General features: G+C 55.0%; 2 protein-coding genes across 7 annotated transcripts in view; one reads left to right on the top strand and one right to left on the bottom strand.

The window, feature by feature from the left end:
* Positions 1-23,458, top strand: part of PCGF6 (polycomb group ring finger 6) — a 1,082,924-nt gene that overhangs the window by 652,086 nt on the left and 407,380 nt on the right. The window lies entirely within an intron of this gene.
* The window catches only part of SUFU (SUFU negative regulator of hedgehog signaling), a 127,477-nt gene continuing 110,929 nt past the window's right edge, over positions 6,911-23,458 (bottom strand). For 3 of the 6 annotated variants that reach the window (XM_084995329.1, XM_021072750.2, XM_084995332.1), the window contains 3 exons: positions 22,131-22,269; positions 12,526-12,594; positions 6,911-10,082 (listed from right to left, as the gene is read on the bottom strand). In XM_084995329.1, coding sequence (XP_084851455.1) covers positions 9,993-10,082; positions 12,526-12,594; positions 22,131-22,269 — 298 coding nt within the window. In that variant the 3' untranslated portion in view covers positions 6,911-9,992. Of the gene's footprint in view, positions 10,083-12,231; positions 12,595-15,959; positions 16,239-22,130; positions 22,270-23,458 lie in introns of those variants that run through there. The other 3 variants (XM_084995330.1, XM_084995331.1, XM_084995328.1) reach the window with 2 other exon arrangements.

The raw sequence follows: 23,458 nt of genomic DNA, 5'->3' as shown, positions 1-23,458 counted from the left end.
GGATGAGAACACATAGGGTCATGGTAAGGAGTTTGAACTTGAAGCTGGTTGTGAGAAACTGTTAGATTTGGGATGTATTTTGGAAAGAGAGCCAGTAGGACTAGATATAGATTAGATATGAGGTGAAGAAAAATCAACACGTAGCAGTAATGGGGTAGGAATGGGATCAAGATGGGCTTATTGCTGTATATATAGTATGTCTTTTTGAACTTGGGATTTGGGCCTCAACAAGAGGCTGGGTTGTGGTCCCATTTACCCAGAAGCAGAAAATGGGAGAGGCTTAGGTTTGGGTGGGGAGATTTTCAGTAGTACTAGGTTAAATTTGAGTTGGTTTAGATATCCCATGGAAATCCTAGAGGCAGCAATTGTATATACAGACTTAGTGGAGAGGTTTGTGGTGGAAAATATGGATTTCAGAATCATCAGTGACTATGCTGTAAAATGGTAAAACTGAGGAGTTCCTGTTGCAGCTCAGGAGTAATGAACCTGAGAAGTATCCATGAGGATGCGGGTTCAATCCCTGGCCTTGATCAACGGGTTAAGGGATCCAGCATTGTCATGAGCTGTGGTGCTGTGTTGCTGTGGTTGTGGTGTAGGCTGGCAGCTGCAGCTCCAATTCCACTCCTAGCCTGGGAACTTCCATATGCCTCAAGTGCAGCCCTAAAACTAAAAGCAAAAAAAAAAAGGTGGACCTGAGAGATTTAAGCCCAGCTCAGAATGACACAGGGGGTCCTTGATCCTTCCATAAAACCAGAGAGCCTTCATCTCCTTATTCCTTTTTTTTTTTTTTTTTTGCATCGACCCAAGCCAAAGCAGTGACAATGCTGGATCCTTAACCTGTTGAACCACCAGGGAACTCCTTCATCTCCTTATTGCTGATGAGGGCTTAATATGGGCCCTTCAAGGGCAGAGCATGTGTCTTTTTTTAAAAATTTTTAATTTATTTTTTATTTTTTTGCTTTTTTAGGGGCACACTCATGGCATATGGAGGTTCCCTGGCTAGAGGTCCAATCGGAGCTACAGCTGCCGGCCTACACCACAGCCACAGCAATGCCAGATCTGAGCCACATCTGCGACCTACACCACGGCTCACGGCAGGTAATGCCAGATCCTTAACCCACTGAGTGAGGCCAGGGATCAAACCCACAACCTCATGGTTCTTAGATTCATTTCCGCTGCACCGCGATGGGAACTCCATGTGTCTTTTACTACTTTGCATTCCCTTACATGGGAGGTCTTGTGCTGAATGAATGACTGAATGTAAGCATTCATATCTGAGTGAATAAACAAGAACAAAGTAGCTTTCAAGCCCTCATCTGCAATTCCATGCTCTAAAGATGGTACAAAGAAGCAAGGCCTAGATTGGAGGGTCCTTTTCTGCCGTCCTCACCAGTGACCTCCTAGGACAATCTAAAGGAGACTGCTAATTTCTCACCTTTCTAGTTAGCTATTCTTAATTTACATAATACTCTTTGGTTTTCTTCATATCTTTCTAACCACAGACTTCTCCAATTTCCATCTTATAAATGTTGGATGTGGCTCCAATTTGACCCCTAGACTGGGAACCTCCATATGCCATGGGTGCAGTCCTAAAAGAGAAAGAATAGTCTATAAGGAGTTCCTGCTGTGGCATAGTGGGATTGGCAGCATCTTGGGAGTGCTGTGAGGCAGGTTTGATCCCTGGCCCAGCACAGTGGGTTAAAGATCTGGCATTGCCACAGCTGTGGCTTGGGTCGCAACTGCAGCTCAGATCTAATCCCTGGCCAGGGAACTCTATATGCCGTGGGTTGGCCAAAAAAGCAAATAAGTAAAAAAGAGAGCGAGAAGGGCCTATAAGACCTGATGACAGATTGAATGGATAAGGAAGGTTGGAGACAGGGAGATAACACATTTGCCTCTCTGATCCTTGGCTTAGTAACAGCTGACAGGTCCACTGACTGAGATGGGGAACATAGTGAAGGGGCAGCAGATTGGAAAGGGAAGAGGATGAAGATTTTAGTGTCCAGTACATTGAGTTCAGGGTACCTAAATGTACCCTGAACTCAATGTGGGACTTCTGAGTGGAGAGCATAGTTGGCTACATGGATCTGCAACCAGGAGGGTGAGGATCTGAGCAAGGGACGGACTGGGGAGTCATTAGTATATAGACAGTACTAAAACCTTAGGATTAAATGAGGGAGCAGGTGTAAGTTAGTAAGAAAAAGAGCAGGACTCAGGATCTGAGCCGCATCTTCCACCTATACTTCAGCTCATGGCAACGCCGGATCCTTAACCCACTGAGCAAGGCCAGGGATAGAACCTGAGTCCTCATGGATACTAGTCCGGTTCATTACAGCTGAGCCACAACAGGCACGCCAACCCTTCTCTTAAATATCTCTCAGATGATCCACTTGAATACTAGTTGCTCATTTAACGTCATCTTTGCTTGGAGGAATGAACGGCTCAAATGCTACTCCTCCAAACTGTATTGATTTCTTTTTTTGTAAGAAATTCTTTTTATTATCTATTTATTCATTTATTTGGCTGCACCCGTGGCATGTGAGGTTCCAGGCCCAGGGATTGAACCCAGGCCACAGCAGTGACAACACCAGAGCCTTAACCCACTGCACCACCTGGGAACTCCTGAAAATGATACTCAGTTCTGCTCCCCCTTGACCTGTTGCTCATGCAGTCCTCTCCTTTTCAGTGAACATCCCAGAGCCACGCGCTCATAAATCTTGACTATGTCTTAACATCTCCATGACTTCACCACAACCTCTTGCCTGGTTATTTCAGTAGGTACTAACTGGTTTCTCTGTTTCGGCCCTTGTGTTCTGGAGTCAATCTCAGCAGAGGAGCCAGAGCAATCTTTGAAAAATATGTCAGATGGTGTCACCCTTCTGCTCACTCATCCAATGCCTTCCCACTTCCCACTTATAAAAGGCAAAGTTTTATACTTGCCTCCGAGTTCCTACACAATCTGGCCACTGTATAATCTCTTATCCTCTTTCTCTACACAATCTGGCCACTGTATAATCTCTTATCCTCTTTCTCTCATTTCCGCTCCAGCCACATGGGCTTCCCGCTGTTCCTCATATACACCTGGTGGGCCTCTCATCTCTCACCCCCAGGCTCTTTGCATTTGCTCATTTCTTTGCCAGAACCAGTCTTCCCCTAGATGTCCCTACTGCAGTCTTCTTCCTGTCATTGAGATCTTTGGTTTGCAGGACACCTATGCAGTGAGGCCTTTCCTGACCTCTGTATTTTATTTTTTTATTTTTTGGTCAGGCCTGTGGCATGTGGAAGTTCCTGGGTCAGGGATCAAACCTGCATCACAGCAGCAACCTGGGTTGCTGCAGGGGACAACTTTGGATCCTTAACCTACTGAGACACCAAAGAACTCCAGGAGGGGTTTTCTGTAATACTGTATCTCCAGTGCCAACAATGGGAGCTAGCACATAGCAGGTGCACAATAAATGTTTGTGGAATCAATGAATGAATCCCATTCTCTCCGTTCCTACTGCTTCTACCCTAGTCTAGGCTTCTCCATCCAGCAGACGAGGGTGGGGGACGGTCCCACTGTGGAAGCTGGATGACTTAAACCATATACTCTAGGCAACCTGAATGCTATAGTTGCCAAGAAGAGTTTTGGGGTTTTTGCCCCTGTTGTTTTGTCTGCCTAGAGAGGTTTTCGAAGTACAACACCTGCCTTCTTTTGCCCAATTCATCCTGAAGCATCGGATTTTGTCTTGGATGTCATTTCTTTCAGGAAGCCTTTTTAAATCTCACAGACAGGGTTGGGCAACTTTTCTGTGTCCATACCCTAGCTTAGCCCTTTAATAAAGGGTTAATGCAGAGTTTCCAGTGTGGTGCAGTGGTTAACAAATCCAACTAGGAACCATGAGGTTGCAGGTTCGATCCCTGGCCTTGCTCAGTAAGTTAAGGATCTGGTGTTGCTGTGAGCTGTGGTGTAGGCCAGCGACTACAGCTTCTATTGACCCCTAGTCTGGGAACCTCCATATGCCATGAATGCGGCCCTAGAAAAGACAAAAAAAAAAAAAAAAAGTTAATGCTAATTGAATAATTACTACGTGCCAGACATCTCATTATATTATCACATATAATCCTTGCAAAAACTCTGTTAGTACCCTTTTTTTTTCTTTTTGGGGTCACACCCTCAGCATATGGAAGTTCCCAGGCTAGGGGTCAACAGCTACAGGCCTAGGCCACAGACCACAGCAATGCCTGACACATACTGAGTGAGGCCAGGGATCATCGAACTTAGATCCTCGTGGATACTAGTCGAGTTTGTTACCACTGAGCCACAATGGGAGCTCTGAGTACCCGTTTTTATTTTTATTTATTATTTATTTATTTACTTTTCTGTCTTTTGTCTTTTTAGGGCCGCGCCCGTGGCATATGGAGGTTCCCATGCTAGGGGTCAAATTGGAGCTGTAGCTACTGGCCTACACCACAGCCACAGCCACAGCCACTTGGGATCCAAGCTGCGTCTGTGACCTACACCACAGCTCATGGCAATACCAGATCCTTAACCCACTGAGCGAGGCCAGGGATCAAACCTGCAACCTCATGGTTCCTAGTCGGATTCACTTCCGCTGAGCTAGGACAGGAACTCCCTGAGTACCCATTTTTAGATGAAGAAACTGAGGCACAGTTAACCTGTCTAAAGCAAAACTGATAAGTGGGAGAGCTGGGAAAGCAGGTTACTGCCCTTCTCTTTTAAGGCTCTTCTTGCAATTGTTTCCTGGTCCGTCTCCCCCCATTGCAGTATGAGCTTCTAAGGCTGGGCCTGTGTCCAGTGTCCCAGCCTATGACCGAGTGTCTGCCACATGTTTGTTGAAAGGACGAGTGAACATATTTTCAAGTTCTCAGCATTCCCACAGTGTTATTATAGCGGCTCAACAATGCTCAGGTGCCCTCCCTCTGTCTTGTCAAGGTTGAGACCTGAGGCCCCACTCCCCTTCCTCTCAGCGCTCTCAGGACTGTACTGCGATGGGGTGTGGGTGGCAGTGGGTGAAATTGGAAAAACAAAGGAACAGCGTCGCTGTTTTTAGTTCTCTGGCTCCAAGGAGGCCACTGCTCTCTTCACAACCCCCACAAGGTCTCCCTGGCCCGTTCCTCAGCGAGCTAAACTCACACAAACCTCGGACCCCCACCAGGAGGCTTCTGGCCCTGCCCCCATCCTGCCCTTAGCTCTCTCCCGAAGACTTCCTGCCGTGGGGTGGAGGAGGGGCCGGCTGGTCCCACCAAACCCCGTGGAAGGGGCCGCCCCTCCCAGACCACATCCTGCCCTGCCCTGCAGTCTAGGGACACTTCTCTCCCTTCTCCTGCCCAGCTACTCACTCCCCACCTCGGAGCCAGGCAGGCCGGGTTGAGTCACTCTCTTCCAGCATGCATTTTCCTCTTGGTCAGGCCAGTTTGGCAAATCTCTCAGGCTCCCCAGCCCCTTGGAGGCTCCTCTTGGAGCCTGAGGTCTCCGGTCTCGCTCCCTAGGGTCCCTGATTGCTCCCCGCCCCCCATAGGGCAGGGCGGATGGTGAACACTGTACAGGCTTTGGGAAGGAGACAACCAAGGCCACGTGGCCTTCTCCCCTCCCTAAATGCACTCTCTAGGCCCTGGAGCCCTTCTCTTTCCAGAAACAACCCCAGGCGATTCCAGTCTCCCAGAACCACCTCAGCACAGAATCTCCCTATCTTGCATTCTCTGGGGCAAGAACTTCACCCTGACCCTGGGTCCTTCCAGGCTAGTCAGATGAGGAGGATTAGATAAGCACCCCGCCTCCAATCTCCTAGGAGAAAGGGGGAAGGGGTGTGGCTTGGGCCACCCTGTGTAGTCAGCCTGGCTCCACACCCTCCCAGCTCCCCTGCTCTGACTGCCAGGACTGAGGGCCCCAGACAGGACCTGCGCCACTGCTCACGGGGCCCAGCCACAGTTCAGTAGGAGGTCACAGAGGAAGGAGGAGTTCTGACCACCCCCAGATACAGCTGCTTCTCACAGAGGACAGGGAGGGGACACCCTTCCCAGGAGCTGACTTCTGCTCATACCCTCTGTGATGCCCCCAGGGCCTCTGCAGAACTCCCTGGGTGCTACAGCTCCATCCCGAGGACCTGGAAGAAAGGGCCCTGTCCTCCCTGGGACAGACAAACAGGCCTAGAAGGAAGGGAAAGAATACGTGTGGGCCCAGAGGAGTCCTGCAGGTTCCGGGACCCAGTCTGGGTGCAGCCCCCCTCCTGCCTGCCTCCAAAGCCCCAGGCTCTTGCCTCCTTCCCTTCCAGCAGTAGGCTCCGTTTTGCCACACCAGGCCCTGGAGAGACAGGAGTTGGGTGATCCACCTGCCTCCTCACCCAGACCAGGCCCAGAGAAGTTGATAGGAAGGGCAGGCTGGCCTGTGTCCCCCAGTGTGCTGGTCCTGAGGCTGCCCCTCCATCTACCCCCCAGCCGTGGAGTAGAAGGCTGATTACAGGTCTGGTGAGGGGAGTTCTGTCTCTGGCTCTAGCTGAAAGGGGCATAAGAACTACAAACTGGACAGGAGAAGGCCCACCTTCCCAAGGGAAAAGGACTTGTGTGGCGAGAGGAGGGTAGGAGAGTAATGAAGCAGAAGAGAGGGCCTTTACCCACCCACTCATCCCCCCAGACCACGTTCCACCTCTGACCTCCTTGACCTTAGAGGAATCCAAGACCAGCGAAAGAGAGCCTGTCCCTGCAAAGTCATTTCTGCATGACTAGAGAGTCACCGGCTGCGTGATCCTGCTTCCTTGGCAACCCCTCCACTCCCAACACCAGTCTTCGAGGTCTTTCCACCTCCTGGCTTCTTCTAAGTGGCTGAGTCCTACCCACCCCCTCTGCCAGGGCCCCAGGCTTTCGGCTCCCCTACTCCAGGCAGCCCCAAAGGAGCACAAGACCCAGGCACTTCTGCAAATATGTTTAATGCACTTAGATTACACAGAGGAAGAGGGGACAAGAAAGAAACGACATCTAAGTGAGTCACCCAAAAATTCTTACAAAAGTCCCAGGCTGGCTGCAGCCCCCAGGAACCGAGTCACCATTGACATTAGAAACTAATATAAAATTTTACAAAAGTCTGCTCATTGCAGCATTCAGGTACTTGTACAAAAGGAGGGCTCTTTCTACAGGGCTCCTGACTTATAACAGGGACCCAAGGACCTCACCTGGCAGAGGACCCGGAAGCCAGAGAGGAAAGACAGCCAGATAAAAAAATAGTCCAGGGAATTCTCTCCCGGTCTGCCCCACAGGGGCACTGACCTTCAGGTTTTTCCCTGCTCTCCACTCAGTCTTAAAACCCAATCCCCAGACCCTGTGTTTACTTTTAAAAATGTGCAAGCCCTTTAGACTCTCCCCCCAGGCTTCCCAATCCCTGCCATGAAGCCTCGCCTTTGGAAGAGGAAGAGAAGCGCACAAGAGGCACCAGCTTCCCAGCCAGACCTGAGACCTGCGTGAGCCTCCCCACCCCCACACAGTGGCCGCGGGGTCTGTGGTCCTTCTGCAGCCCCCACTGGACCCGAGGAGCTACGGGTGTCTGCCTTGTGTAGCAGGCAGAGGGCATGGGGAGCCCCTTCCTCTGAGAAGCTTGGGCCACAAGGGATGTGGAGGGAGGGGGTAGGACGGGGCAGGTCTCAAGGAAGCCTGAGGAAGAGGCAGATTTAGGCAGGGAGGCTTCTTACCTCCTCAACTCACTCTGAGGTCAGGGCTCCCAAAAAGTTACAGGGAGGGAAAGAAGGGGTTCATTCAGTGTGCACCTTCCATGTGCCAGGTGCCGTGCTGGGCCTGCCCCACGGTCAGCGTTCCTTCACCCCGGGGAGGGTCCCTTGCTGAGGGGGCTCCCTTGCCAAGAAACCTCTGGAAGTCACCACTGCCCAAGAAAGAGGAGTGCTGGGCAGAGATGGCTGAGGCTTGCCTCTCCCGCAGAGCCAGCGCAATGTAGGAAAAGGAGTGAAGGCTGGTTCCAGCTGGACCTTGGTGGCTCCCAGCACTGGGGTGGGGGTGGGGGGGGCAGGAAGAGGCCACAGGCTCATTGTCCCAGGGCTCACCTGCTTCCCTACTGCCTCCATACTGATGTCAAAGCTTAGCTAGAAGATACCCTTCTCCCCCTGGGCCAAACCAGGCAGGTAGAGGCAGGGCCCCAGAAAGAAAGAGCCTGTGGGTAAGCAGGTCAGGATGGCAAGGAAAGGAGGCAAGCCACTGGCACTTCTCAGCCATGAAGCGTCTGAAGACAAGAGCTTTGTAGGCAGGGATGCGGTGGTGGGTGAAGGCCAGGAAATGTCCTTCTGGAAAAGTCCTCGGAGCAGAAGGCACAGCTGCTGCCAACATCAGGTCCAGAGGGGCTTCTACCTTCGCTGTGTGTAGGTGGGGGCGTGTCTCCCAAATGCCAAGCTGATTTGCCTTGAAGCTCTTAGTCTGATGGAGTTAACCAGGTAGCCCTGAGGGTGTGTGCAGAGAAGGGCCCCTTGGAAGTTCAATTCTTGATCCCTGGAGCACCTGCCAGGGCCACTACCCTCATGGCCCTTGGAGGCAGCCCTCTGGTTGGATCGCTCAATGGAGACGTCCTGCCCCCTATGGGCCTGCTTGGCACTCCTGGGGGTGGGTCCTGGCAAGCGCAGGGCATGGTCCTGTGTGGTCCCAGACAGACAAAAGGATTTGCTTTGGAAAGGCCTGAAGGGGGAGCTCATAATAGAAGTGGAGGTAAGAGGGCATGAACAGGACTTCTTGATTCCAGGTCAAAAACGGGAGACAACTCAAGAGGAACCCCGGAACCACAGGCTGGAGATAGGTTGCCTATGAGACAGGAAGAGGATGAGATCTGCGGTAGCGGGTGAGAGGCCAGGATGCACGAACGGAGACAGGACGAGGGGCAGAGTGATGGATGAAGAGTGAATGGATGCAGGGAGGTTGGGAGGGCGGACAGGGCAGTGCTAGCAAACCCAAAGTGAAAGACATGTTGAGAGGCTGAGTTTTCGGTTTTTAATAAGCCAGAGTCCTATAGCCTAAAGGCCTGAGGCCCAGGGGAAGGAAATGGGACAGGAGTGGTCCAAGAGCTGGAGCCCCGGGCCCTGAGCAGCAGGTGGGGATGGTCTGTGAGGTGTGGGCTTCGCCCTTCCTCAGCCGACCTGGTTGGCTGGAAAACGCCTGGAAGATGAGGTTGGGGTCATCGGAGCCCTGATGATCCTTGACCTTTGTGGGTGCCCCGTCCACCTGGGAACCAGCAGCAGCCCTTCCTGGCCGAAGCTACACTGGGCTCAAGGCTGCATGGGGGCATGTGAAGCCAGCTCCTCTGAGGCCCTGGATTGGCAGGCGAACACCGGCACCTTCTCTGGCAGAAGGCGGCGGCTCCGGGGGACACGGCCCCAGGCCCTTGTCTGGGAGAATGAGAAAGTTCATCTGGAAATAAAGTTCTGTTTAAAAAACACTATATACACGGCTTCTGGACATCTTTGACGAGCAATAAGATACCATCCGGTTTCTACAAAATAAAATAAGGAGGGAGAAAACCAAACACGATCGAAGGAATCGTTCTGCGGCCAGAGGAGCTGGACTACCAAAGGCTGCGCAGAGCCGCGCTGGCCAGTGCAGGCCCAGGGCCACTCCACCTCGCTCCCGCTGGCCTGTGTGGCGGAGGGTAGGTGAGAATGAGGCCCGTCTCCCCCTGGGGGCACATCGGAGGTCCAGAGGCAAACGGCATACCAGAACCTGTGGCAGCGGCGGGAGGGGAAAGTTGGCACTGGGCCGTGTGTGGCCCCAGTGGGCCAGGGCCTGGTCACCTGGCTTGGCCGGCTGCAGGGTGAGGCTCCTGAGCTGCCGGTGAGGTGGGGCCGCGGCCTGTGCGTGGCATCCCAGCGGGCTGCGCGTGTGGTGGCCGCGCAGTCATCCTCACACTTGTCCTTTCTTTGTGGGCGTCTCATCTAGGCAGTTGTCACACTGGAAGTCACCGGGGAGCAGCCGGGCTCTCCCTTGGCCCCTGCAGGGCCCAGCCCAGGCTAGTGCAGTGGACTGTCGAAGACCACGTCGGGGAGGATGGAGACTTTGAGCTTCTTCTCGGGCCAGCTGTACTCTTTGGGAAGCTTGAACTGTGGAGAGGGTAACAAGCACAGAGCCAGGGTATATACATGGTTAGCCGGAGCCACGGCCTTCTTCCCGGAGTGCCCAGAGAAAGGCCAGGACCCTCCCCCAGGCCCTGTCCCCTGGGTGCTGGGGGCAAGACAGGCCGCTGGTTGCCCGGCTTCAGCCACAAAACGCTAGACCCAGGTGGGCGGCTGGGGTCACGCTGCTGGAGTTCTGTGACCCCTCCTCTCCCCTGGCCCTGCGAATAATTAACAGGGCTTGGAGGAGGTATGTTTTCTAACTCTTTCTTGACTGGGCTGACCTCCCTCCAGCTCACTTCCTTGGTTCTGCCTCCGGCCACAAGCATGTCAGGAATCTGCTCCCTGAGGCCCTGGGGCTGGAGGAGGGGGGTGCGGCGGAGGGGGCAGATGCTATAGGGAAGTGGCTTGAGGTCTGGAACTCTTCGGCCTTGTCCCTGCCATGGCTTCTCTTTCCGAGGCTGGTGGGGAAGAACGCTGGAACTTGCCCTCTGTAGCCTTTGCCAAAGGCTCCCAAGGCAAGGTGGCCCTGGCTCAGCCTCAGTGGGAGCGGAGCAGAAGAGCAGGGCTGGTGTGGCTGGAGGCGCTGTCTTGGGCCTGGAGAGAGCGGACCCCTGGTCCACTCCCACTTGTTCCTCCTCCCAGGCTTCCCAGCCTGACAGCGGCCCCAGTCCTGGCCAAAGAGCCCCACGTCTTCCTACCAGACCCCCTGGAGTCACCGATTTGCCTACAGTTTTGTTTCCTAGGCTTCCGGTGAGGGTGGCAGAAGAGGCTGACCTATCTTAGGCCCTGTGTGTGCCAGGGCCCTGCCTGTGTCTGCACACAGCTCAGAGGTGCTCACTGATTTGGGAGCAGGGTCTGCCTTTGAAGACTCCCACTGCCCCCTGGGCTGGGCCGGAAGTCCCATCAGGCTGGAAAGGAGGGGAGGGAAGGGCAGGGCCCTCTGCCTGCCTGGAGCTGGGGCTGGAAGTGGACGGGCCTGGCACTTCCTGGCTGGCTCCCTCTCCCTCCCTCTGATGGGGGGCTGTCCAAGCTGGGACCAAAGTGGAGAGTGGGGCAGGGTGTGGGGACAGCCTCTGGAGAGGAAAAAAAAAAGTCATTTTTAGTGACCTACTTTCCTAAGCTCCTCCTGGCTCCTGTCTGTCCTGCCTGGACTCCCCCACCCCCCACCCCCTCAACACCCGAGCTGAAAGCAACAGTCTGGCTCGGCGCCATCCCTGTGCGACATGGCCTCTCCGGAAGCACTTCTGGGCAGCTGCCTCTGGTCTGACTGAATGGGAGCTGGGCCTCAGGGACCGGTGACTTGTGGGGGTTGACTGGCTGGCACAGACTGGGGGCTTGGTGACTTCTGAATGTCTAAATGAGTTCATTTATCAAGCCACATCCCAGACAAGACAGAAGACACTCTCCCAGCGGGGTGACCTCAGGCTCTGGGGAGTCTTGTCCACCTGGAGACCTGGGCGGGCCAGTCCTGCTCTGCCCACTGGCCTGCCCGTGGATGTGCGTCGGAGGCCTCTGCATCCTGGCTGACGCGGCCCTGGAAGCCCTGGCACCTGGGCGCTCCAGCCCTGGCTGAAAGCTGGCTCCCGCCTGGCCTCCCTCTGGCTTGAGAGCCAGGCCCCTGGGAGGTGAAGAAGCGCTCCCCCAGCACATTTCCTGGCAGAAAGGGCGAGGGAAGGGTCTGTCGCTGCCCCCGGGGCCCCGGGAGGGCCCAAAAGAGCACTCCTGAGGGAGGCCAGCTGGCTAATGTTCCACGAACCCATCAGCAGGGGACTGAGGCCAGGAAGGCTCGGACCCGAAGGCCAGGGTGCTGCTCGGTAGGAGCTGGGGGAGGGGAAGGGACTTTCCAGGATGAGGTAAGTCCCCGTAAATGAGGATGCCGGGAACCAGGAAGAAAAACAAAGGGGATTATGGGCTCCAGGCCTGTACCCCAGAGGAGCAGCCGGGGAAAGCACAGGCCTCCACCTGGCCGCCAGCTCTGGGCTCGGGCGGGAAGCTCAGGGCCGCAGAAGGGACGAAGGAGAGCAGCCCCCCTGGGTGGCCTGAGGCGAGAGCAGGAGTCCCTCGCTGCCCACCAGCATGTGGAATGTTCTCTGGCAGCAGGCATGGGTTTTCTGTTCAGAACCTGCCAGGGAACAGCAGGGGCTGGAGAGAGAACTCTGTACGAGCCTGAAGGGCCTGGCTGCCTCGTCCATGAGGTTCTCAGGAGCTGGCGATTCACACACTTTGGGGCTGGGGCAGGGGGTGGTTCAAGGAAGAGAAATTAAGCCATTTAACATCCCCGAGGTCTCCTTTCCAGCCTATCTCCACACGTCTGAGAGAGAGAGAGACAGACAGACAGACAGACAGACAGACAGACACACACACACACACACACACACACGGTTCCTGGAGACTGGAACCCGCTGTAAGAGAGAATCAAACAGCTTACTTCCTCTGGAGAAGTCAAATCTTCTAAGTCCTCCAACATTTTCTCTACAAACTCTTCAGTCAATAGAATCTGGGAAGAAGGCACAAGACAGGTTTTTGTTACTATTTTTTAACATATGGTCTTTTTGCCAATTGCCAGGCTATGGACTTTTCTTCCGGCCGTGGAGGAGACATGAGCCCACTACGATCTGTTCTCCTGAGACAGAGGGAATGTGCCTAAGGCCCCTCCCTGCCCTGCCCCCACCTCCCACCACCACCTGCCTACAATATGGGGGGAGAGCAGAGAAGGAAGGACACCAGAGGACAATGGGGAGTAAGGTGGGGACATCTGGGGAGATGGCCGGGCTGGTCCCAGAAGGGACATGAGAATGGGTGGGGAAAACCCCCGATTTTGGCAGTTCAGGTTTCCTGCATGTTGCAGTACAGGTAGGGGGACAGAAAAGCTGAGGGGCAGAGAAAGCAATTCTAATGTCCTCCTTGCCCAGTCAGGCTCTTGTGTTCCCCCAGCCTGACTTGGTAGGACAAAAGGAACCTGTTTGGATTTGGAATACAAGCCTTGTCTGGAATCTAGAAATGCCCCGGAAGGTACATTCAAGAATATCTGAGCAGTTCCTGTCATGGTGCAGTGGAAACAAATCTGACTAGGAACCATGAGGTTGTAGGTTCAATCCCTGGCCTCGCTCAGTGGGATCTGGCATTGCTGTGGCTGTGGTGTAGGTCAGCAGGTGTAGCTCCAATCCAACCCCTCGCCTGGGAACCTCCATATGCCCCAGATGAGGCCCTAAAAAGCAAAAAAAAAAAAAAAAAAAATCTGAGCGGCAGAATTTGGAGACCATGTACCAACGTCTCTGACTTTACAGCAGGGAAAGGGACCCTCGGTGCCCATTTCCATCAGTACTGTCTGCCTCCTCTCAGGCTGGAGGCTTCCAAACCCCTGCCCTTCCAGCCCCATTCAGTCACTGAGTTCAAGACTTCCTTTAAGAAACCTCTTGGAGTTCCCTGGTGGTGCAGTGGGTTAAGGATCTGGCATTATTACTGTTGGGGCACGGGTTTGATCCCTGTCCTGGGAACTCCTGTATAACGTGGGTGCAGATCTGCCCCTCCCCCATAAAAAAAAGAAAAGAAACCTCTTCTCCAGGGCACCTCCTAGCTGTCCGCTTTGCTGCTCTTGGCCGGTGCCTTGTGGCTTCACGCTTTGATGTTGAGGACAGCCCGGCCCCACTATTCAACAGGCGCAAACACCACCCTCACTCCCTAAAGCAGTTTTCGGTCCCTAGGAATGTTCAAGGGCACCCTGGGCTTCCTCAACCTAGTGGCTCATCTTCCCAAGTGGCTCTGCCCTGGGCCCTGGCTGGGGATGTCTCGCCTCTTCCCAATCTGACCCCTTCTTCTTCCCCTCTTCCTCCTGAGCTGGTCCTGGGGGCCTCCTGACTTCTGCCCCCACCTCCAGGCTGTGGCTTGCCCTGCCTGTGTTTTGCTTTCTCTGGCAGCCTGTGAATGCCTGGGGGTGGGGGAGGGGGCACAGAGGAAGAGAAACAAGGGGGATGAAGGCCAAGGTGAGGGGCTCCTCTGAGGAAAACTCCCCTGTGAGAAGGAAGGGGATCCAGAACTTGAGAAAACACCCATCAGGTTTCCCCTGGGGGTTGTTCACGCTGAAAGAACAGAAGTTTCAACATTTGCAAGAGTCAGCTTGTGAGATAAAGTGAAATGGCAGAGAAAGGATGGCGAGCAAGCGGCCTCACGGGATGGACAGCTCTGAAGGAAGGAAGTTGCTGGGTGGAGGGGTGAGCAGGAAAGGAGAAACTACCCCAGGTAAGCAGATAAAACAGCAGCGCACCAGGCACTGTGCTAGCTGCTCGCCTGTCTCCTTCTGGATGAGGAAACTGAGGCACAGATGGCTTCTGTGATTTGCCTAATGTCACATGGCTTGTGACAAGCAGCCGAGACAAGGTGAGTCCTGGTCTTGTCTGGACTCTAAAGTCAGTGCCCAGGAACTCCCTTTGTGGAACCATGAGGATGCAGGTTTGATCCCTGGCCTCACTCAGCGGGTTAAGGATCCGGTGTTGCTGTGAGCTATGGTGTGGGTCACAGATGTGGCTCAGATCCTGCATTGCTGTGCCTGTGGCCTAGGCCGGCAGCTGTAGCTCCGATTTGACCCCTAGCCTGGGAACCTCCACATGCTGTCAGTTCAGCCCTAAAAAGCAAAAAAAATAAATAAATAAAATAAAAGTTAGTGCCCCAAGTACAGCTTCCGAATCCTCAGGTCTTACCGTCATGACATTTGCTCATTTTCTGATTCTTCCAGTCATCTGCCCATCAGTCTGCTGGACTCCACAGTCATTCCCTGGGTGCCTCTGCTAGGCCTGGCCCTCGGTGGAGGCCCCAGGACACAGGCATAAAGGCAGTCCATGCCCCACCTGGACCAGCACCCCCACCCCCCAGCTGACAGAGAGCCAAAGGACACCTCCCTTCCAGGCTGCAAGCCACAGTCAGGGACAAAACAGCTCCAGCCACTGGCCAATGTCTCCTCACCAAAGTTTCTGTCTGAGGAGCTCGGGCTTCAAGTGAAGACTGAGACTGGGTTTAGAAGGGCAAAGCTGGTCCGGAGAACCGCCCCCCCATACCCCCTCCCACCTCCCTCCCAGTCCCCCAAGGCTGGACGGCTGACTCCTCTCACAGACTTCTGTGACCCTTTCCCAAAGCTGCTTGGATCCTCCCACAGCTGGAGCCCTTACGCCTCCTGCTCTCAGCCCAGGGTTTTCCCTGCCACCCCCTCCCCACCCCCAAAGCCCAGAGTGTCTCTACCAGTTATCACCAGTCTGCTTGAGTAGTACAAAAGTCACATTCACATTTTTGGCATTTCCGGGGCTTGTTGCCATCTCTGCAAATGCTAGCACAAACACAAGCATACCTAAAACCCAATTATATTACAAGGGCTCCAGTCCGGGCCAGGCTGGGCTGATTTCTAACCCACAAATAATGTGGAGGGAGGAAACTTCTGCCAGAGAGGGAAATAGGTCTGGGGCTGTAACCAGTGCCAGGGGGGAGACAGGGTAGGGGGAGAGTTCCCAGGGATGGTGGCCACGCAGTCAGCTCCAAAGAGCTGGAGAAACGGGAAAGGTAACCCCGCCAACACTGAGTTCAGTCCTAGAAGAGGCCTGGGATTGGTGGTGGAGAGAGGCCGAGTTAGGGTGGCTTTTGATAGGTCAACTACCAAGTCTGTGTGTGTGTGTGGACTCATTTTATACTCAGTTGGGAGAGGGGATGGCAGGATCAAAAAAGGGGACAAACCCTAGATACTCCTCAGTTTTCACTTTTGGTGACATGCTGCTTCCCGCTGGAAACTTCACATTATTTCAAATGGGGAAAATTATACATGAGATCTGCATGATATTAAGGGTGACATTCCCTGCAAAGAAACACGACAGACTGTCATAGCTCCAGGCACCTAATTTAATTTCCTTTGGGAGTTAAACCTTAGAAGCCTGGATTGAACAAACAGGCCCTGTTCTTTGTATATTTCAGACCTGGAGCTGAGAATGTTAACAGATCTTATCAACAGGACACTGGAGATAGACAGCTCTGATGGAGCAGCTCCTGGACGCTCTCACGAGGAACAGACTCGCCGTTGTGATGCAACTGTGGGAAAAGCCTGTGCAATTCTGGGGCTTGGGGCTCTTGAAGCTCCCTGGGTCCCCATGGAGCGGCCTGGCTCTGCCACAAATGATAAGAGGAAGAGTTATGAGAATGATAGCAGTAATGATAACAGTGCCAAGAGCAGAAGCAGTGGCTCCTCCGTGTGCAGGCCCTGGGCCAAGGGCTTTATCAGCATCTGTCACTGGATCCTCAGGGCAGTCCTGCAAGGGAGGTAACCATCACCCTCATTTTGCAGATGAGCAAGTTCTGAGAGGAGTCAAGTCTGAACGATAGAAGAAGAGTGACCCCACCTGTGGTAGAGGGTGCTCTTTTCCTGTCTGGGGAAGGGTCCCCAGTGCTAGGAGCCTTGCAGAGTCAGAGCCAGCTCCTCTCTCTGCTCTCATGGGGGAGGTGAAGGGGACACGGGCTTCGACCGATGGCCTGAAAAACCAGCGCTCCCACCCCAACCAGCCACACATCTCTTGGCCACCTGCTCAGTTCAAGAGGGCTGGAAGCCTGGGCATCACAGACATGCAGCTGCTCAAAAAAAACAAACAAACAAACAAAAAAAAAAACAACCCAGGTTGACCAACTGGAAAGGAAGGCAAACCACACCCCCAAAGGGTTTCTAAATGGGGGCAGAAGGATAAATTTCTAGGTCAGCTTTGGTGAATGTGCACGTGAGGCGACAGTTACTCTAGCCCAGAAAATAGCAATAGAAATAATAATAATAATGAAAACGAAAATAACACTCACCAATGACTGTACTCACCAAGAGCTAGGCATTAAAATGCTTAGGTCCATGCACAAATAGCCCTTACAGGAGAAGACTCTAGTGAGGGGGAAGCCCCACCCAATCAATGTGAGCCGCAACCCCCCAGGGACGATGCTGAAAATCTGAAGATGCGAGGTCCCATCCAGACCTTCTGAATTTGAGCAGCCTAGGCAAGGCCAAGGCATCTGCATTTTTAGAAGGTACCTCCTCCCCCCCTGGAGATCATGGTGGGGGGAGTGCTGGGGAAGTGCTTAGACTCAGAGGGGAAGGAGGTTTGGGCCCACGTTTAACCGACAGAAGTGAGTTGGTGGCTGCAGCTCCACCCCCATCTAACTGGTGGAGCCCTGAGGGGAGCAGTGGCTCCCTGCCCCCACTCCCCACTCCACCTTTGGGCACCGATGGGGCTTGGAACACAGGCCAGCAGCTTACTCCAAAGTGCTCACGCCCAGTGCGTTAGGACAGCCTGGCTGGTCGGTGAAGAGGGAGGATTGTCAACAATCTCCCAATTCCCCAGGCCCCAGCAAGTTCCAGAAGGAACCTGAAAAGTGATCTTTCATCCGTGCCTGCCCCGGGCAGCCTGGCAGGCAGGGGCCCAGCTGCTGCAGATCTGATTCAAATGTCTGTGGTCAATGATATTTCTGAGTCTGCAAACAGCCCTGACAATGCCCACTCGTTCCCCTCGGTACGACAATCCACACTTTGTCTGGGGCCTTGTTTGCGCTTCATGTTAGCGTGTTGTTCTTGCTTCCCAACAAGCCAACAAATTTGGCTTTCTCTTTCCCTCCCTTTCCTTCTCTCAGGGAAGGAAATGTGTTGTGCTACAGGGTAGGGCCTGCCAAGGAGCTGCTCTGGCACCCACGATGGCAGCGGAGGAGGCAGGGACAGGAACTGGTCCAGTCTGCACCCCCCCACCCCAACAGGCCAGACAAAAGCCAGAAAACAGCCCGGAGGACACCCCCGGGCTCAGGGGCAGAGGTGTGTGTGGCAGGTACGCAGCAGCAGTGGCGGCACAGAGGCCTCACGCACTTCCTGTTCTCAGTGGGTGGTGAGAAGCCGGCTGGGGTGGCCAGGAGCAGGCTCAGACTCCTCCTGCTCTGGCTGTTGGCTGCGGAGGGCACAGCGGGCCAGCACGGTCTCCTCCCGAAAGGGAGGGTGCTGGCCTCCCCCAGACACAGTGCTGGGATTTAAGCCCTAATGGATGTACCCTGGACAATGAGGTCCCTGTGACAGTCCGAGCGAAGGTCTCCAGGGAGAAGAGGCTGTGGCCAGGTTCACCCGTGGGAGGAGGAACAGCAGAGGGATGGAAGAGGAGCTGCTCAGGGCCCAGGCTAGGGCTCACCAAGTGTCTTCCACACATGTCCCAACGGGTACACAGGGACAGGAGAAGGCAGGGGCTTATCCACAGGGCAGCGGTGAGGCAGCCACTGGGCTGGAAGAATCCAGCAGTGATTCCCCAAACCTGGCTTGGAGGAGTGAAGCCCTCTTAAACCCCTGCTGGGCATCCTCTCCCAAGCCCGGGGCCTCCCATCACGCCTGGTAGGGAATGGCTGGGAATGGGGGCCGCCTGGGTGAGCTGTCAGACACCACACAGCTGAGAAAGCATTGCAGGACTTAAAAAAAAAAGTCTCATATTTGGTGATGTGACCCCTATGTGACCTCTGGGGCCGACTTCTCCCCCTTCAGATCAACCTTGGCTGGGGACGGATGAACGACTCAGCTCTGGGCCAGGCTCCCGCTCAGCGACTAACAGCCCGGCGTTGACAGACTCAAGGGAGAGAGGCAAGTTAAAGCCACCACCGGGAGGAGGAATGCTGGCAGAAGTGTGTGCCGGAGAAGACGCAGGCAGGCCTCCCCCGGTCTGAGGACCTCCCCCCACACACAAAATTCTGGAGTTGGCCGCCGACAGACTTTACCATCTCAGCAAAGATGAAAACTACCAATGGCAGGGCAAATGCAGAAGGCAGGTGCCGACCTCGGGGAAACTGAAAAGCTTGAGGAATTGGAGCAGGATTCCTGCCTCTCCAGCTCCTCCAGGAAGCAGGGGGATCCACTGCACAACCCCAGGGCTGCAGATGGCCCTGCATCTCTGTGTGCTGGGGCCTTGGCCTTCCTGGGGCTGGAGAGATGGGGGAGGGGGAGAGCAGGGCAGGGGGCGTGGGTGGGTCGGGGGTGGTGCAGATGCAGGCCCAGGAGTAGGTGGGTGTGGAGGCCTGTCTGGGGCCATTCCACATGCTCCGGAAGGGGCCCAGATTCCCTCACCTTCTGCCTTTTTCTCTCAGGCTCTCTTTTGTCACTCTTTTCCCATGTGGGGTGTCTCTGCCATGCCATTTCCCCAAGAGATAACAGGCCTGGGCTGGAGGCCAGAACAAGGTGCCAAGGCTGGGGGTGAGGGCTTCCAAGGCTGCTGAAGGCTGATGCAAGAAAGTCATCCTAGCTCCTCCCGATTCATCTGGGACCGACAGGGAGTGTTCAAGCAGCAGCCAAGAGAACAGAAGTCTGGGGCTCTTTAGTCATGGGGCTGCTGCATTCAGCTCTTTCTGAGGCTCTGCCTCCAGCAGGCCTGTGCCCACAGGGGCCAGAGAGACACCCTAGGTCCCAGAAGCATGAGTAAGAGATTCCTGCGGGGGTGAAGGCAGGCCTCTCTGTTGGGGTCTCCCGTTGGAGGAGACGTCTCTCCTGGCCCAGTGGAGGGGGCCCAGGCCTCCAGGAGGTCCTCAGAGTCTAGGGAGACAGGCGGCCCCAGAGGGAGACTTAGAGGCCCACGGTAATTACAAGCCCAGGTTCCCACAAGCGAGGGAGCTGACTGTGACCACAGCGGCAAGACCCTAAAGAGGAAGGCGGGCTGGCAGGCAGATGCAGAAAGGGCTGACTGCTCTGGGGGCGGGGTGGGGAGAGGGCCGGTGGTGTGGGTGGTGGCTCCACAGCTGAGGACCTGCAGGGCTGGGGCGAGGGGCGGAGGGTTTCCCAGGGCTCCTTGGAAAGGGCCTGAGAAACCCCTTGGTGAGTAAGGGTGCATGCTTGGGGAGCGGGGCCCCAGCCAGCCTTCCCGGGAGCTCCCCCGGGAGCTGGCCCCTGTGGTGGACCACACTAATGAGCCCATAACACAGGCCTTTGATTAAGCAGCTCCCAGCACAGCAACTTTATTGAAACATGCCGAGGCCAGCGGCTGGTTCCCACCGCTCCCGGTTCCCCGGGCAACAGGGCCCGGGAGGGGACCGTGTGCTTGGAGTCAGCGGGGCAGGCGAGTGTGCTCAAGCTCACCGAGGGGCTGCCAGGGAGGTGAGGGGGAGCAGAGCTGGGATGGAACACCGGCAGCCAGCGGAGAAGGGGCTTGGGAATCAGGGTTGGGTCTGGACCTTTGGGTGGGGAGTGGGTGGGGGCTCTGAGGGGCCATATGACACCTGCTGAGTCCTCTGGGGGCTGAGATCCCCAGGCTGCTGAGAACTGGAGACGCTGATCTCCCTGGCCCTCAGGACAGGAAGCCCTTCCAAGGAGGACGGCGGGGCCCCAAGCACAGGTTCCGAACAGAGCATGTGAAACGCAACTGGGTGGAATTTCTCGTCAAGCATGAGGAGACTCGAGTCCCTGCTTTCCCAAGAAAACGTGCTTGAACCTTCATTACATGCAAATGCTATCTGAGAACACTTTCGCTGAGACCTATCGGCCCCCTGTCACCTGCGGATGATGACCTGTGACCTCTCAGGGGCTGGGGTCCCCTGCCTCGTCCCCACCCCCCACTCCTTCCCAGCTCTGCCCAGGCAGCAGGCCTCCTCCCTCCCTGCCCTCTACAGAGGGCCTGGTGGCCTGGGACACACCAGGGGTGTGGTGGGGGGAGGGCCTTTCCGCTTGTCCTGGGCTAATTTCAAATGTTATACTTCAGAGCTTTTGCTACAGTAACTACCAACACCACATGGACAGAAATCTAATGTTACCAAGTGGGACTTTTAAAATGTATTTATAACTTTATGGTTCAAAGTAATTTTGTTATGAAACAATGTAATAACAACAGTGGAAAAAGGCAAGATAATTTATGGAACACAATATCCCTAAAGCACCAGCTTCCATTTCTACCTCGGCTCAGTCTGGGGACTGTGGTTGGTGTCCTCCGCTTGCTGTTTGTTTTAATTAAGGGTTAGCATTTTGGTGGGGAGGGGGTGGGGGGAGCTGGCCTGAGGAGGAGAAATTCAGCTGCAAGCTCTCTCACACACACACACACACACACACACACACACACTAAAAGCACACTTACATTAATGGTATATACATTTCATAGACACCCCCGCGCCCCAGACCCGGCTAAACCCACAGAACCGGCTTCATTCCCTTCCTCTCTGCTGTAATCCCCATACCCACCCCTATCCCCACCATACACCACAAACAAGGCAGGGTCACCTTTTGGATTGAGGCCAGCTTCCCTTTTTCCATATTCCTGAGAGAGGCAAGGTAGCGTGTTCCTCCCCCCAAACCCCCCCAAACAAACAAAAGAGGATGCCGTTCCATTCCTCCATCTGGGAGTGGGCTGCACCAGGCCGAGTACCAGTTAGAGACCTGGGGCAGGGAGGGGGGCTGCAAGGAGGCCTGTGGCTCTCAGGGCCCAGGACCCCGCTTGCAATGGCTTGAGCTGTGCTCCAGCCAGAAAAGCAAAGGAGAGACAAAGTGTTCCGGAAAAGCCAGGGGGTTTCTGCACAGAGAAGCTGGGTGTCCGTGAGAAGCACCGGTGGACCCTAGGTGAGGGCGAAGGGGGAGGCGCCGTCTGCTGAGGGCTGCCCGTCTCAGCCCTAGGGCCAGGTTCAGATGCCCACTGGCTAGGAATTCTGGTGGGACTTCCAGAAAACAGTAGAGAGTGGCTTGCACACTTCCTCTCATCCTGCTTCACCACCCCCACCACCCCCCACCTTGGTTTACCCAGGCTGCAGAAAGTCTCACATCCCTCAAACTGGAATTTCCATGGCCAACAGAATTATCAAGGGCCAGGGCCCGGAGAGTTGTCGTTTGTGTCTCAGGGGATAGAAGGAGAGGCCAGGAAGTGCTCCTGGAGCTGGTGAGACAGGCGGCAGCATCTGCACTCCACACGGCATCGCACAACCGGCCTCTCCGGAACAGAGCCGCCAAGAGCTGCCAAGGCAGGGGAGGGAGGGGGTGGGCACAGGAGGAACCATGGAAAGGGGTGGGGAGAAGAAAAAGAGCCTTCTCACTTGTAACCAGGGTCCATGAGCTGCATAAGGGTGCTCCTCAGTGGCAAAGGCGCCTTCTACTCCCGTGGAGACAAAGGTGATGGCCATGTCACCTGTGATACTTTTATACGTAAAGTGCCGTCCGTGCAGGAGCCTGCCCCTGGGGTGGGAACATGGAGTCAGTGAGAGCAGGCCCGGCCAGGCTCGGGCACTGGGGGGGGCTCTGCTCCCTGGCCAGCATGCCTGGCAAATGCCCCTGACTGCCCCTTGCCCACTCACAGGGCAGTGGAACCAAACACGTTCCCCTCAACACCTCCCAAAGAAAAGCCTCTCCCGACTTCTCTACTGTCACCTTCCAAAGTGCGCTAAGCTAGTGGACACTGGAGCAGGGTTCAAAGGGTCTGCGAGCCGAGTGGAGCCCACCTCCTTCATGTCCTGGTGAGGAAACCGAGGCCAGAGAGGCCAGTTAGTCATGGGCCCAAGGCCAGGCCCAGAGCTAAGAGGGGGCTCGTGCCCCCCTTTGTTTGGAGGGTGGGGGTGAAGAAGCATCTACAGAAATTTCCTACACCCCCGGATGAAGGCAAAGTGCCTCCCCAGCACAACTCCTGGGTCTGGGGCAGAATCTTCCACCTGCTCCTCGACACACACCCCCAACCCTGAGATTTAAATGGCTAGCACTAAGGCCCTATCTTTAAAAAAAAAAAAGCTGAAGCCAAGTGGGGTCACTGCAAGGGAGCCATGAGAAGTTACTGTTAATCCCCAGTCTGGAAACACACCTGGGGAAGGGCAGGCAGGGCAACCAGAGGGGCAGAGATGCTAGTCAGCAAAGGAGGCAAAACCTGCTTTTTGCTTTCTCAGGCCACCTCAGATTAACCCTTTGCCGGTCTAAAGCCCTTGAACCTGGGCCAGAGAGAGAGCTGGGGAGGAAATGGTTGGGGTCCTGGCAGGGGGTAGGGGGCCTGGCTAGCCCCTGCTCACTCTGACTGCTTGCTCTCTCTGGCCTACTGCGAAAGGCTGGTTACCACCCAAATTTCTTTCTCGGGCTCTGGGGACAGCAGGGAGGGGCCAAACCAGTGCCACCCCTCTCTTGTCACTGTCATCTGAGTTCACAGTTGTTCTTGCTGCTTCTCTTGCTATAAAAGTAAGGATGGAAGTTCCCGTCATGGTGCAGCAGAAACGAATCCAACTAGGAACCATGAGGTTGTGGGTTCAATCCCTGGCCTCGCTCAGTGGATTAAGGATCCGGCATTGCTGTGGCTGTGGTGTAAGCTGGCGCTACAGCTCTGATTAGACCCCTAGCCTGGGAACCTCCATAGGCTATGGGTGCGGCCCTAAAAAGCAAAAAAAAA

The sequence above is a fragment of the Sus scrofa genome, chromosome 14 (genome assembly GCF_054392235.1).
Source record: "Sus scrofa isolate SSC_HxYL_T2T_F1_AM1 chromosome 14, Sscrofa_HxYL_maternal_Yorkshire_Landrace_v2.0, whole genome shotgun sequence".
NCBI classification, from domain to species: domain Eukaryota; kingdom Metazoa; phylum Chordata; class Mammalia; order Artiodactyla; family Suidae; genus Sus; species Sus scrofa.
The sequence above is the reverse complement of the archived record's forward strand: the minus strand, read 5'-3'. Positions and strand labels throughout refer to the sequence as shown.